Below are 12615 nucleotides of genomic sequence, written 5' to 3'. Positions count from 1 at the left end.
GAGCTCAGTCAATCAGTGGACTGCCTGGGGACAAAGGGATTGGATATGCGAGATCCTGCGAGCGCACCTTTCCTTATTTTTCTTCTGGAATGAATACGCTATTGTCCAGTTGGAATATTATCGCAATTTTACGTTAAAAATACCATAAAGATTGATTTTAAACAACGTTTGACATGCTTCTAAGAATGGTAATGGAACATTTTGACTTTTCATCTCTGGTACCACGCTCGCGCGTTATGCCTTTGGATAGTGCTCTGTACGCACGAACAAAACAGAGGTATTTGGACATAAATATGGATTATTTCAAACAAAAACAACATTTCTTGTGTAAGTAGCAGTCCTGGGATTGCATTCTGACGAAGATCAGCAAATGTAAGAGAATATTTATAATACTAATTCTGAGTTTAGGTGACCCCAGAACTTGGCGGCTTGCTTTGATGGCGAGCTATGTACTCAGAATATTGAAAAATGTGCTTTCGCCGAAAAGCTATTTTAAAATCTGACAGCGGTTGCATAAAGAAGTACTGTATCTATAATTCTTAAAATAATTGTTATGTATTTTGTCAACGTTTATGATGAGTATTTTTGTAAATTGATTATCTGAACATCACGCGCCAATGTAAAATGCTGTTTCTGGATATAAATATGAACTTTATCGAACAAAACATACATGTATTGTGTAACATGATGTCCTAGGAGTGTCATCTGATGAAGATCGTCAAAGGTTAGTGCTTCATTTAGCTGTGTTTTGGGTTTTTGTGACATATATCCTTGCTTGGAAAATGGCTGTGTGGTTATTTTTGTCTATGTACTCTCCTAAGATAATCTAATGTTTTGCTTTCGCTGTAAAGCCTTTTTAAAATCGGACAATGTGGTTACATTAAGGAGAAGTGTATTTTTAAAATGGTGAGAAATTTGAATAATTTTGTTTGTTTTGAATTTGCCGCCCTGATATTTCACTGGCTGTGTCCCGCAGGTGGGACGCTAGCATCCCACGTAGCCCATAGAAGTTAACCTAAATCCAATGACATGGTGACATTTTTTGTTGATTTCACAACAGTTGACAACTCATCCAAACGTAACAAGATGAGGGAATTATACACTCACTCACGCACACACACACACACACACACACACACACACACACACACACACACACACACACACACACACAGATGACTGAATCTAGCCTTTTGGGGGCCTTAAGAGAGAGGCAAAACATTTTAGTAGCTCCTCTCTTGATGGCAGAGAGAACATGTCTGCTTTGAAGTTCATTTCCTGCAATTATACACATTTTACCATGGGGCGGAGAGAAAATTGTGCAATTTTACAACACATTTAATGCAATTATACCCATTTTGCCATGGGGCAGTGAAAACATTTACAGTTTTACACATCATTTCCTGCAATTCTACCCATTTTCCAATGGGGTGGAGAGAAAGGTTAGCAGTTTTAAAGCAAATTTCCTGCAATTCTACATATTTTGCCATGACTTATGACATGTTAATATGATATCTGAGTGATAATGACTAACAAAATCAATGGAGGTCCCCTGGAGATCAAGGCCTCTGGGCACATGCCCGGTCATTATTCAGCCATGATTATTACAAGTTTAGATAGCTGGCAAGACTTACTACCAATCAAAACATTGGCATGGCTAATTGTCAGCTAATTGAGTGACTGACATAACAAGAGAAACACTGTTGATGCACAACCACATTTCTAAATTGCACCTGGTGTATTATACTAGTTTAACTCTCAATAGAAAGTTGAGACCCCGATGGAGTTGTAAAAAAATATATTAAAATGTTTTGGCCGGGGGCTCCCTAGCAATCGCGTGTCCTAAGCGTCCACTTATGCCTGGAGCTAGTCCTGCAGACACACACTATGCAGTCTATGTATTTATGTACTGTATGTGGAATGATATAATGCTGTAGGCCTCTCCAGTCATTGCAAGTACTCAGTAGTAGTCATCATTAGTAGTCTTTAGAGGACCAAACACAAGTGGGCAAGCCAGTAAGTGGGCAAGCCAGTGCCCTTCACATCATAGTAACTCTTACTTTTACTAGATTCTTACAGTACAATAGAAAACTTACACAACAAAAATAAGGTGATTGTGTGAGAGAGAAGGGAAGTGAGGAAGTGGGGGTGTGAAAGAAAGGATAGAGAAATAGGATAATATAACAACAATTTCAGTAGGAATTTCATTTAAAAAAGCAGTAGATTTCCATGGCAATGTAACTGAACACTCTGGTAGCAAACATGAGCCCAAAGAGTAAATACACAACAAGATGGAGGGATAGATCTATCCCTCACTAACATACAGTACCCAATGTAGTCAATGTACAATAGTCCAACCAAAAGTAATGGCGTTATACTCCAGTCAGTGTCCATGATAGCTTCACTTTTCACCGCTTGTTGACGTTTCTTCTTCTTTTTTTTGTTTTTACTGGTCATGTGGGTGATGAATCCTGTTCATCATGATTGTTTCCTCATTTCTATTCTTCATGTGTAGAAAAACACCTAAGTACCAGCTAGGCTCCTTCACAGTTTGTTGTAGTGCAGTACACCGACTCCCTCCCTCGCTGGGCTGGCCTGAGGGTTAGCTGCCATGGTGCTCTCGTAGCTCTTTTAACTCTTTTGTCTTCCCCAGAATGTTAGATCTGGAGAAAGATAGGAGGAAAGACACAGTTGGTTTAAATAAGGTACGACAAAATAAGATTTTACAACTGCAGCTTTCATTTCATATTTGATTGAGCTGACTATGTCACTCATTAGGCTATATAATAACAATAATAATACATGTATTTTATATACAGTGCCTGGCAAAAGTATTCAACCCCCTTGGCGTTTTTCCTATTTTGTTGCATTACAACCTGTAATTTAAATTGATTTTGATTTGGATTTCATGTAATGGACATACACAAAATAGTCCAAATTGGTGAAGTGAAATGAAAAAAATGACTTGTTTTAAAAACTAAATGATAATAAAAACACAAAAGTGGTGCATGCATATGTATTCACCCTCTTTGCTATGAAGCCCCTAAATAAGATCTGGTGCAACCAATTACCTTCAGAAGTCACATTATTAGTTAAATAAAGTCCACCTGTGTGCAATCTATGCGTCACATGATCTTTCACATGATCTCAGTATTTATACACCTGTTCTGAAAGGCCCCAGAATCTGCAACACCACTAAGCAAGGGGCACCACCAAGCAAGCAGCACCATGAAGACCAAGGAACTCTCCAAACAGGTTAGGGACAAAGTTGTGGAGAAGTACAGATCAGGGTTGGGTTATAAAAAAATATCAGAAACTTTGAACATCCCACGGAGCACCATTAAATCCATTATTAAAAAATTGAAAAAATATGGCACCACAACAAACCTGCCAAGAGAGGGCCGCCCACCAAAACTAATGGACCAGGCAAGGAGGGCATTAGCCAGAGACGCAACAAAGAGACCAAAGATAACCCTGAAGGAGCTGCAAAGCTCCATAGCGGAGATTGGAGTATCTGTCCATAGGACTGTTTTAAGCCGTACACTCCACAGAGCTGGGCTTTACTGAAGAGTGGTCAGAAAAAAGCCATTGCTTAAAGAAAAAAATAAACAAACACGTTTGGTGTTCACCAAAAGGCATGTGGGATACTCCCTAAACATATGGAAGAAGGTACTCTGGTCAAATGAGACTAAAATTTAGGAAAACGTTGCCTGGTGCAAACCCAACACCTCACATCACCCCGAGAACACCATCCCCACAGTGAAGCATTGTGGTGGCAGCATCATGCTGTGGGAATGTTTTTTTATCGGCACGGACTGGGAAACTGGTCAGAATTGAAGAAACCTGTTTCAGTCTTCCAGAGATTTGAAACTGGGATGGAGGTTCACCTTCCAGCAGGACAATGACCCTAAGCATACTGCTAAAGCAACACCCGAGTGGTTTAAGGGGAAACATTTAAATGTCTTGGAGTAGCTTAGGTCAAAGCTCAGACCTCAATCCAATTGAGAATCTGTGGTATGACTTAAAGATTGCTGTACACCAGCGGAACCCAACTTGAAGGAGCTGGAGCAGTTTTGCCAAGAAGAATGGGCAAAAATCCCAGTGGCTAGATGTACCAAGCTTAGAGAGACATACCCCAAGAGATGTGCAGCTATAATTGCTGCAAAAGGTGGCTCTACAAAGTATTGACTTTGGGGTGGTGAATAGTTATACACGCTCAAGTTCTGTTTTTTTGTGTTATTTCTTGTTTGTTTCACAATAAAAGTATTTAGCATCTTTAAAGTGGTAGGCATGTTGTGTAAATCAAATGATAAAAACCAAAAAAAAATCTATTTTAATTCCAGGTTGTAAGGCAACAAAATAGGAAAAATGCCAAGGGGTTGAATACTTTTGCAAGCCACTGTAGCACTTCTCATAACAATCAAGAATCTCAAAGTCTTTTTGAAAACAAAAACAAATGTCGGATCTGGCTATATACAGTACCAGTCAAAAGTTTGGACACACCTACTCATTCCAGGGTTTTTCTTACATTGTGGAATAATAGTGAAGACATCAAAACTACAACTATGTTGCTTGCCTCGCTTCGAGAGCATCAGCTGTTCCGGACGACTGTGTGATCACGCTCTCCGTAGCCAACGTGAGTAAGACCTTTAAACAGGTCAACATACACAAGGCTGCAGGGCCAGACGGATTACCACGACGTGTGCTCCGGGCATGTGCTGACCAACTGGCAGGTGTCTTCACTGACATTTTCAACATGTCCCTGATTGAGTCGGTAATACCAACATGTTTCAAGCAGACCACCATAGTCCCTGTGCCCAAGAACACAAAGGCAACCTGCCTAAATTACTACAGACCCGTAGCACTCACGTCCGTAGCCATGAAGTGCTTTGAAAGGTTGGTAATGGCTCAAATCAACACCATTATCCCAGAAACCCTAGACCCACTCCAATTTGCATACCGCCCAAACAGATCAACAGATGATGCAATCTCTATTGCACTCCACACCGCCCTTTCCCACATGAACAAAAGGAACACTTATGTGAGAATGCTATTCATTGACTACAGCTCAGCGTTCAACACCATAGTGCCCTCAAAGCTCATCACTAAGCTAAGGATCCTGGGACTAAACACCTCCCTCTGCAGCTGGATCCTGGACTTTCTGATGGGCCGCCCCCAGGTGGTAAGGGTAGGTAACAACACATCTGCCACGCTGATCCTCAACACTGGAGCTCCCTGCTCAGTCCCCTCCTGTACTCCTGTACTCCCTGTTCACCCACGACTGCATGGCCAGGCACGACTCCAAACCATCATTAAGTTTGCCGACGACACAACAGTGATCAACGACAACAACGAGACAGCCTATAGGGAGGAAGTCAGAGACCTGGCCGGGTGGTGCCAGAATAACAACCTATCCCTCAACGTAACCAAGACTAAGGAGATGATTGTGGACTACAGGAAAAGGAGGACCGAGCACGCCCCCATTCTCATCGACGGGGCTGTAGTGGAGCAGGTTGAGAGCTTCAAGTTCCTTGGTGTCCACATCAACAACAAACTAGAATGGTCCAAACACACCAAGACAGTCGTGTAGAGGGCACGACAAAGCCTATTCCCCCTCAGGAAACTAAAAAGATTTGGCATGGCTCTTGAGATCCTCAAAAGGTTCTACAGCTGCAACATCGAGAGCATCCTGACTGGTTGCATCACTGCCTTGTACGGCAATTGCTCGGCCTCTGACCGCAAGGCACTACAGAGGGTAGTGCGTACGGCCCAGTACATCACTGGGGCTAAGCTGCCTGCCATCCAGGATCTTTACACCAGAGGAAGGCCCTAAAAATTGTCAAAGACCCCCACCACCCCAGTCATAGACTGTTCTCTCTACTACCGCATGGCAAGCGATACCGGAGTGCCAAGTCTAGGAAAAGGCTTCTCAACAGTTTTTACCCCAAGCCATAAGACTCCTGAACAGGTAATCAAATGGCTACCCGGACTATTTGCATTGTGTCCCCCCCAACCCCTCTTTTTACGCTGCTGCTACTCTCTGTTTATCATATATGCATAGTCACTTTAACTATACATTCATGTACATACTACCTCAATCAGCCTGACTAACCGGTGTTTGTATGTAGCCTCACTACTTTTATAGCCTTGCTACTGTATGTAGCCTGTCTTTTTACTGTTGTTTTATTTCTTTACCTACCTATTGTTCACCTAATACCTTTTTTGCACTATTGGTTAGAGCCTGTAAGTAAGCATTTCACTGTAAGGTCTACACCTGTTGTATTCGGCGCACGTGACTAATAAACTTTGATTTGATAATGTAATAAAACGTGGAAAAGGTCAGGGGGTCTGAATACTTTCTGAATGCACTGTGTGTGTATGTATACATTTACATTTTAGTCATTTAGCAGACGCTCTTATCCAGAGCAACTTACAGTAGTGAATGCATCCATTTCTTTTCCGTACTGGTCCACCGTGAGAATCGAACCCACAACCCTGGTGTTGCAAACACCATGCTCTACCAACTGAGCCACACAAGGTCTTGTTCTGGGATTGATTTGCACTTTTCGCACCAAAGTACAATCATCTCTAGGGGACAGAACGCGTCTCCTTCCTCAGCGGTATGACGGCTGCGTGGTCCCATGGTGTTTATACTTGCATACTATTGTTTGCACAGATGAACGTGGTACCTTCAGGGGTTTGGAAATTGCTCCCAAGGATGAACCAGACTTGTGAAGGTCCACAATTATTTTTCCTGAGGTCTTGGCTAATTTCTTTTGATTTTCCCATGATGTCAAGCAAAGAGGCACTGAGTTTGAAGGAAGGCCTTGAAATACATCCACAGGTACACCTCCAATTGACTCAAATGATATCAATTAGCCTATCAGAAGTTTCTAAAGCCATGACAACATTTTCTGGAATTTTCCAAGCTGTTTAAAAGGCACAGTCAACTTAGTGTATGTAAACTGCTGACCCACTGGAATTGTGATACAGTGAATTATAAGTGAAATAATCTGTCTGTAAACAGTTGTTGGAAAAATTACTTGTGTCATGCACAAAGTAGATGTCCTAACCGACTTGCCAAAACTATAGTTTGTTAACAAGAAATTTGTGGAGTGGTTGAAAAACGAGTTTTAATGACTCCAACCTAAGTGTATGTAAACTTCTGACTTCAACTGTACACATACATACATACATACATACATACATACATACATACATACATACATACATACATACATACATACATACAGTATATAAATATACATACAGTATATAAATATACATGCAGTATATAAATATGCATGCAGTATAGAAATATCTATCTTACCTGAGTGCTTTCCATCTGTCCTTCTCCACCTGGTTCTCTGGACTCTCACTCTCATAGGATGCCAGATAGAGTCCTAGGGATGACAGAGAACAAGAAAGCATCAATTACATATTCAAATCTGATACTTTGTATCAGTTTCAGCCGTGTATTCACTGTGATGTGTGACTATAATTTTGAACTGTAAAAATTATGATACACTAGAATTTCTGGGGGGGGGGAAATATTGCAGAGCAATGTTGTAGGCAACGGAGTGGCGTATGAGACATTGGAGCATTAATTAGCTATGAGTAACAGACATGAAAAATACATTTCATATAAAGCATACGGTGCCTTCGGAAAGTATTCAGACCCCTTGACTTTTTCCACATTTTGTTATGTTACAGCCTTATTAGAAAATGGATTAAATAAAAAAAAATCTCAGCAATCTGCACACAATACCCCATAATTACAAAATGAAAACATTTTTGCAAATACCTTAATTTACATAAGTATTCAGACCCTTTGCTATGAGACTCGAAAATTGAGCTCAGGTGCCTCCTGTTTCCATTGATCATCCTTGAGCTGTTTCTAGAACTTCATTGGAGTCCACCTGTGGTAAATTCAATTGATTGGACATGATTTGGAAAGGCACACACCTGTCTATATAAGGTCCCACAGTTGACAGTTAATGTCAGAGCAAAAACCAAGCCATGAGGTCGAAGGAATTGTCCGTAGAGCTCCGAGACAGGATTGTGTTGAGGCACAGATCTCGGGAAGGGTACCAAAGGCACTGTAGATCAATTCCAAACTTTATCTCCCCATTTATTTGCTTATCTCTTATAGTTTGTTATTGCCTGTTGACTGCCACAGCTGTACTGAAAATAATCAGCTAACAATCAAGAGATGTTGTCTCTGCCCTGTTCATCCACTCAACCTGCTGCCAGTCAAGTAAATGGCAATGCAGACATAAAGATAAAGACTAGATTTAGCAGTCTTAACTTCACAATCATAAGCTAGAAAGATGTGAATGGTATTAAGCTAGCTAGCCAGCTAGCTAAACATACAAAACACTAAAATGAAAAAGAAAATGTAAATGGGTATAGCTAGGTAACAATGTATGTTGCTAGCTAGCTAGCTAATTTAGACAGTTTGTCACATTGACTATACATGGGCTATGATTAGCATGCTAATCGATTAGCATGCACCCCAGCGTGGATATTTTTGTCAGATAAACATGAAACTGAACACTGTATGTATGTATGTATGTATTAATGTATCATGATCAAATATTATAGTGAAGAAACATTTTAGATGTGAATGGCCAACATTTAATTTCATAACGGGAGATGATTTTCTCTCACTTCAGCTCAAAATAGCCACCATGTTTTCCCAAAAAATGTTGAACGGCAGACTGATCACATTACCAATATCTGCACTCTGATTGGAGGGTTACAAAAAATTGCCCACTAGGTGGTGCTGCCAATCAAAATTCCCCAGATTATAAAAAGTTGCTAATTTTCAATGGAGAAATGTTGAAGCAACGATTGCTAGTGCTGCAATTTTTTTTATTTTTATCATCGGCTCATGTTAGGTGCGACTGTGTGTCTTACCGTCCTCACTGAAGATGGGAGCAGTGTGGAGGTAGTGTAGGATGCTCCTGTCTGTCTCAAATGGACACTCCATCTGTTTCCACGTCATAAACTCTCCCACCTGACGAGCCAACTCCACAAATTTCTGAAAACAAAATGAACAAAGGACACGCCCCATTAGAGAGAGTGAGAGAGAGAATAAAAGAACATCCTACATTTTTAAGTATCAGTATAATATTTGTAGCCTTACCGCAAAATGGACATGGCCATTGGGCAAGCGGTTGGCACATCCCTCATTCAGGAAGTAGATATCTTTGATCAGTAGGCTGAAGAAGGGAATCACAATCTAAAAAAAAGAGAGATAGAAAGAGAGATATAGACAAATATTAATTTAAAGTTTAGTGCACTGGGTTTTCATGCAAGAAACTGGGTCAGGTGAGTCAGGTGAGTCCAATAGTTTAGGTCAGAGTTCGATGAAATAGAGATTACTGGGTTGAACTGTAGGCTACCTTCTCCCTGTTGCTATTAGCAGTCTGGGACCTGTGGGCAGCTCCCCTCAGTGCTGTTCTGTAGTTGTAGAAGTTTCCAGTAGGGTCCATCTGATGCTGTATGGGAGAACAACATAGCATTACAAAGTTGTCCATGATAAGCATTGGCCCCACCTTACTGTGGCACTAAAACCATGTTTTTAAAGAGCTACTGCCCTTAAAAAGAAACTTCTCATTTTGAAAATGGCCTATGTGGCATCTATATGAGTCAGAAACGTTTATTCTAGTGTCAAAATTGACTACACAGTGTAAATCGGATGATTTTGGTAGTAAAGTCAGTCTCGTCCAAAATAAAGATTTGTACGATTATAAGAAAAAATTGTATGTCACGGAATGAAGGGTACCGTAACAGTTTTCCTTGGCATGGGTTTATTTCAATCCTTCCCACATGCTCACGACTGGCAGCATCCAAGTAATCATCAATTTGTAACGCAGTGTGTGACCTGAACGTAACGCCCATGGTCAATTTTCTATGACATTCGATATCCCTATGGGGTTAGTTAGGGACTATCATTAAATTACACAATGCACATGGGACAATATTTGAAAAGGTCAATAGGTCCACATTTCAATGACTTAAAAACCTCAAACCAACTATAAATTGTAAAAATTCATATATAAATATTTAAAGCATTTAATATGACAACTAAAACATGAGAAACATGAAAATATTGTCCCCTTTAAATTGTGTAATTTATTGATAGTCCATAACTAGCCCCAGGGATAGGCTTTCCAATGTCAAACCCACTTTGCCCTGGTCGCACACCAGCTGGCTAAAGCTAATTGGCGAAAGAGGTTGGCTGGTACTAACTGGCCTAGGCAACTTCAAGACAAGACCTGGTTAGACTATTTCAAGTTATTTAGAGTGGTGAGTGACCTTAATTGTGTACTGTTTTGTTAGAGTGAATGTACAAACGCTTACCACGTGCGAACAAACACACAAGAGGCACGCATATTAAACCACCCCCCAAGACAACTCTCGTTTAGCTTCAGTCATAGCTGCTGCATTTCTTAATGACCAAGCCTAAAAACGAGGCCAAATCAGGAAGTTCAGCCCCCATTAAATTGTCATTTAATAGGCAGTGTATTCTCCATATTCTACCAAGGACATACTGTTCCATATTAGTGAGTTGTACCTCCAGAATGAAGAACTTGGCAGTCTTGGCTTTCCCCCAGGTCTTCTTCAGCCGAGACACAGGACTCATATTCATACCAGCTAGAGTAGCAGACACATGTCAAATGTCAGTATATTGCCAAATATCAGTGTATGATCTTGTATCGTGTGGGATACAGCCGTGACACTCACAGATGATGGCCATGAGGGAGTTGAAGTTGCCGATGTTGAAGCACTCTCTGGCAACATCGATGAAGAACTCAATCACCTGGGCTCTCTGCTTCTTCTTAGCAGGCTGAGAGGAGACATAAACAAGCTGGTAGTGAGATATACTGGATGTAAATTAGATGCAAAACTAAATATATTTGGCCCAGTTCTGGGAAGAAAGTATACTGCCTCACAGTCACAATGGGGATCGGAGGGTAGTAATGCTACTACCAATGGGGATCGGAGGGTAGTAATGCTACTCACAATGGGGATCGGAGGGTAGTAATGCTACTCACAATGGGGATCGGAGTGTAGTAATGCTACTCACAATGGGGATCGGAGGGTAGTAATGCTACTCACAATGGGGATCGGAGGGTAGTAATACTACTCACAATGGGGATCTGAGTGTAGTAATGCTACTCACAATGGGGATCGGAGGGTAGTAATACTACTCACAATGGGGATCAGAGGGTAGTAATACTACTCACAATGGGGATCTGAGTGTAGTAATACTACTCACAATGGGGATCGGAGGGTAGTAATACTACTCACAATGGGGATCGGAGGGTAGTAATACTACTCACAATGGGGATCTGAGTGTAGTAATGCTACTCACAATGGGGATCGGAGGGTAGTAATGCTACTCACAATGGGGATCGGAGGGTAGTAATACTACTCACAATGGGGATCTGAGTGTAGTAATACTACTCACAATGGGGATCGGAGGGTAGTAAAACTACATTGCACAACAAAGATGAGAATAACATGTGAAATCATTTACCATGCAGATCTCAGTGGCCACCAGGTAGCACAGCCTGTTGAACCACCTGACATAAGCCTCCAAGTTAGTGGTCTTCTTCTTCTGCTCACTGAAACACGGCTGCAAGAGACACAAGCACACAATACTGTACATCAGGACCACAGAGGGCCATCTTACTAGGCATTCAGGTCCCTATCCAGACTTGAGATAAGTAGACTTAACATGGACTTAAGTCCATGTTTTATTGACTTACACTAAGTCCATGTTAAGTCTACTTCATGACCTTTACCAGAGCTCCCTCTCAGCCAGAGAAGGTTAGCACTTTGATGTCTGGGGCATACCCATTGGAAAAGGTGTCATCATACAAATACCTTGGTCTTTGGTTGGACGATAAGCTGTCTTACAAAATTCATGTAGATAATCTTGTGAGGAAGCTTAAACGGATTTTAATTTTTTTCGTAACAAGGCTTGCCTCCCGTTTTGAGGCTAGAAAGAAGCTTGTTCAAGCCAGTTTCTTTCTGTAATTGATTATGGTGACTTATTGTATATGCATGCTGCCTCTTCTGTGTTAAAGAGACTGGACTGAGTTTATCATGCATCTTTGCGTTTTGTTTCAAATGCCAAGTTGCAAACCCACCATTGCATCTTGTATCAAATGGTGGGCTGGACCTCGCTTTACATGCGCAGACAGCTACATTTGTATGTGTTTATCTACAAAGCCCTTCTGAGTAAACTCCCTCTCTACCTTGGTAGCCTGCTCTCCTTCACCACTAGCAGTTACCAGACTTGGTCTACTAGGTGGTAGCTATTTAAAGTCCCCAGGGTCATTACCGAGTTAGGCAAGTCTGCCTTTTCCCAATGTGCACCGGAGACATGGAACAGTCTGTAAAAAACGCTTCACCTAGATGTACTAGTGCCCCTTAGTGAGTTTAAAACTCTGGCCCAAAACGGTTGACGAGAGGTGTAAATGTTTTCTGTAGGCCGATCATCTCTTAATGATGTGTTTTTTTTTGCTGTTTGCATCGTATGTTTAAAGGTAGACTCAGCGAAATGGTGTTGCCACGAGCAGTGCCGCAGAATTTGAGATT

General features: G+C 41.2%; 1 protein-coding gene across 1 annotated transcript in view; it reads right to left on the bottom strand.

Moving 5' to 3' along the window:
- Positions 1 to 1317: 1317 nt before the first annotated feature.
- The window catches only part of LOC115174549 (ras-GEF domain-containing family member 1C), a 46870-nt gene continuing 35572 nt past the window's right edge, over positions 1318 to 12615 (bottom strand). The window contains exons 7-14 of the mRNA XM_029733191.1: positions 11549 to 11647; positions 10753 to 10855; positions 10583 to 10662; positions 9408 to 9503; positions 9149 to 9244; positions 8920 to 9043; positions 7331 to 7403; positions 1318 to 2663 (exon numbers count right to left, since the gene is read on the bottom strand). Of these exons, the coding sequence (XP_029589051.1) occupies positions 2603 to 2663; positions 7331 to 7403; positions 8920 to 9043; positions 9149 to 9244; positions 9408 to 9503; positions 10583 to 10662; positions 10753 to 10855; positions 11549 to 11647 (732 nt within the window). The 3' untranslated portion in view covers positions 1318 to 2602. The remainder of the gene's footprint in view (positions 2664 to 7330; positions 7404 to 8919; positions 9044 to 9148; positions 9245 to 9407; positions 9504 to 10582; positions 10663 to 10752; positions 10856 to 11548; positions 11648 to 12615) is intronic.

This window comes from Salmo trutta, chromosome 3 (assembly GCF_901001165.1).
Source record: "Salmo trutta chromosome 3, fSalTru1.1, whole genome shotgun sequence".
In the NCBI taxonomy this organism is placed as follows: domain Eukaryota; kingdom Metazoa; phylum Chordata; class Actinopteri; order Salmoniformes; family Salmonidae; genus Salmo; species Salmo trutta.
This window is presented reverse-complemented; position numbering and strand designations above follow the sequence as displayed.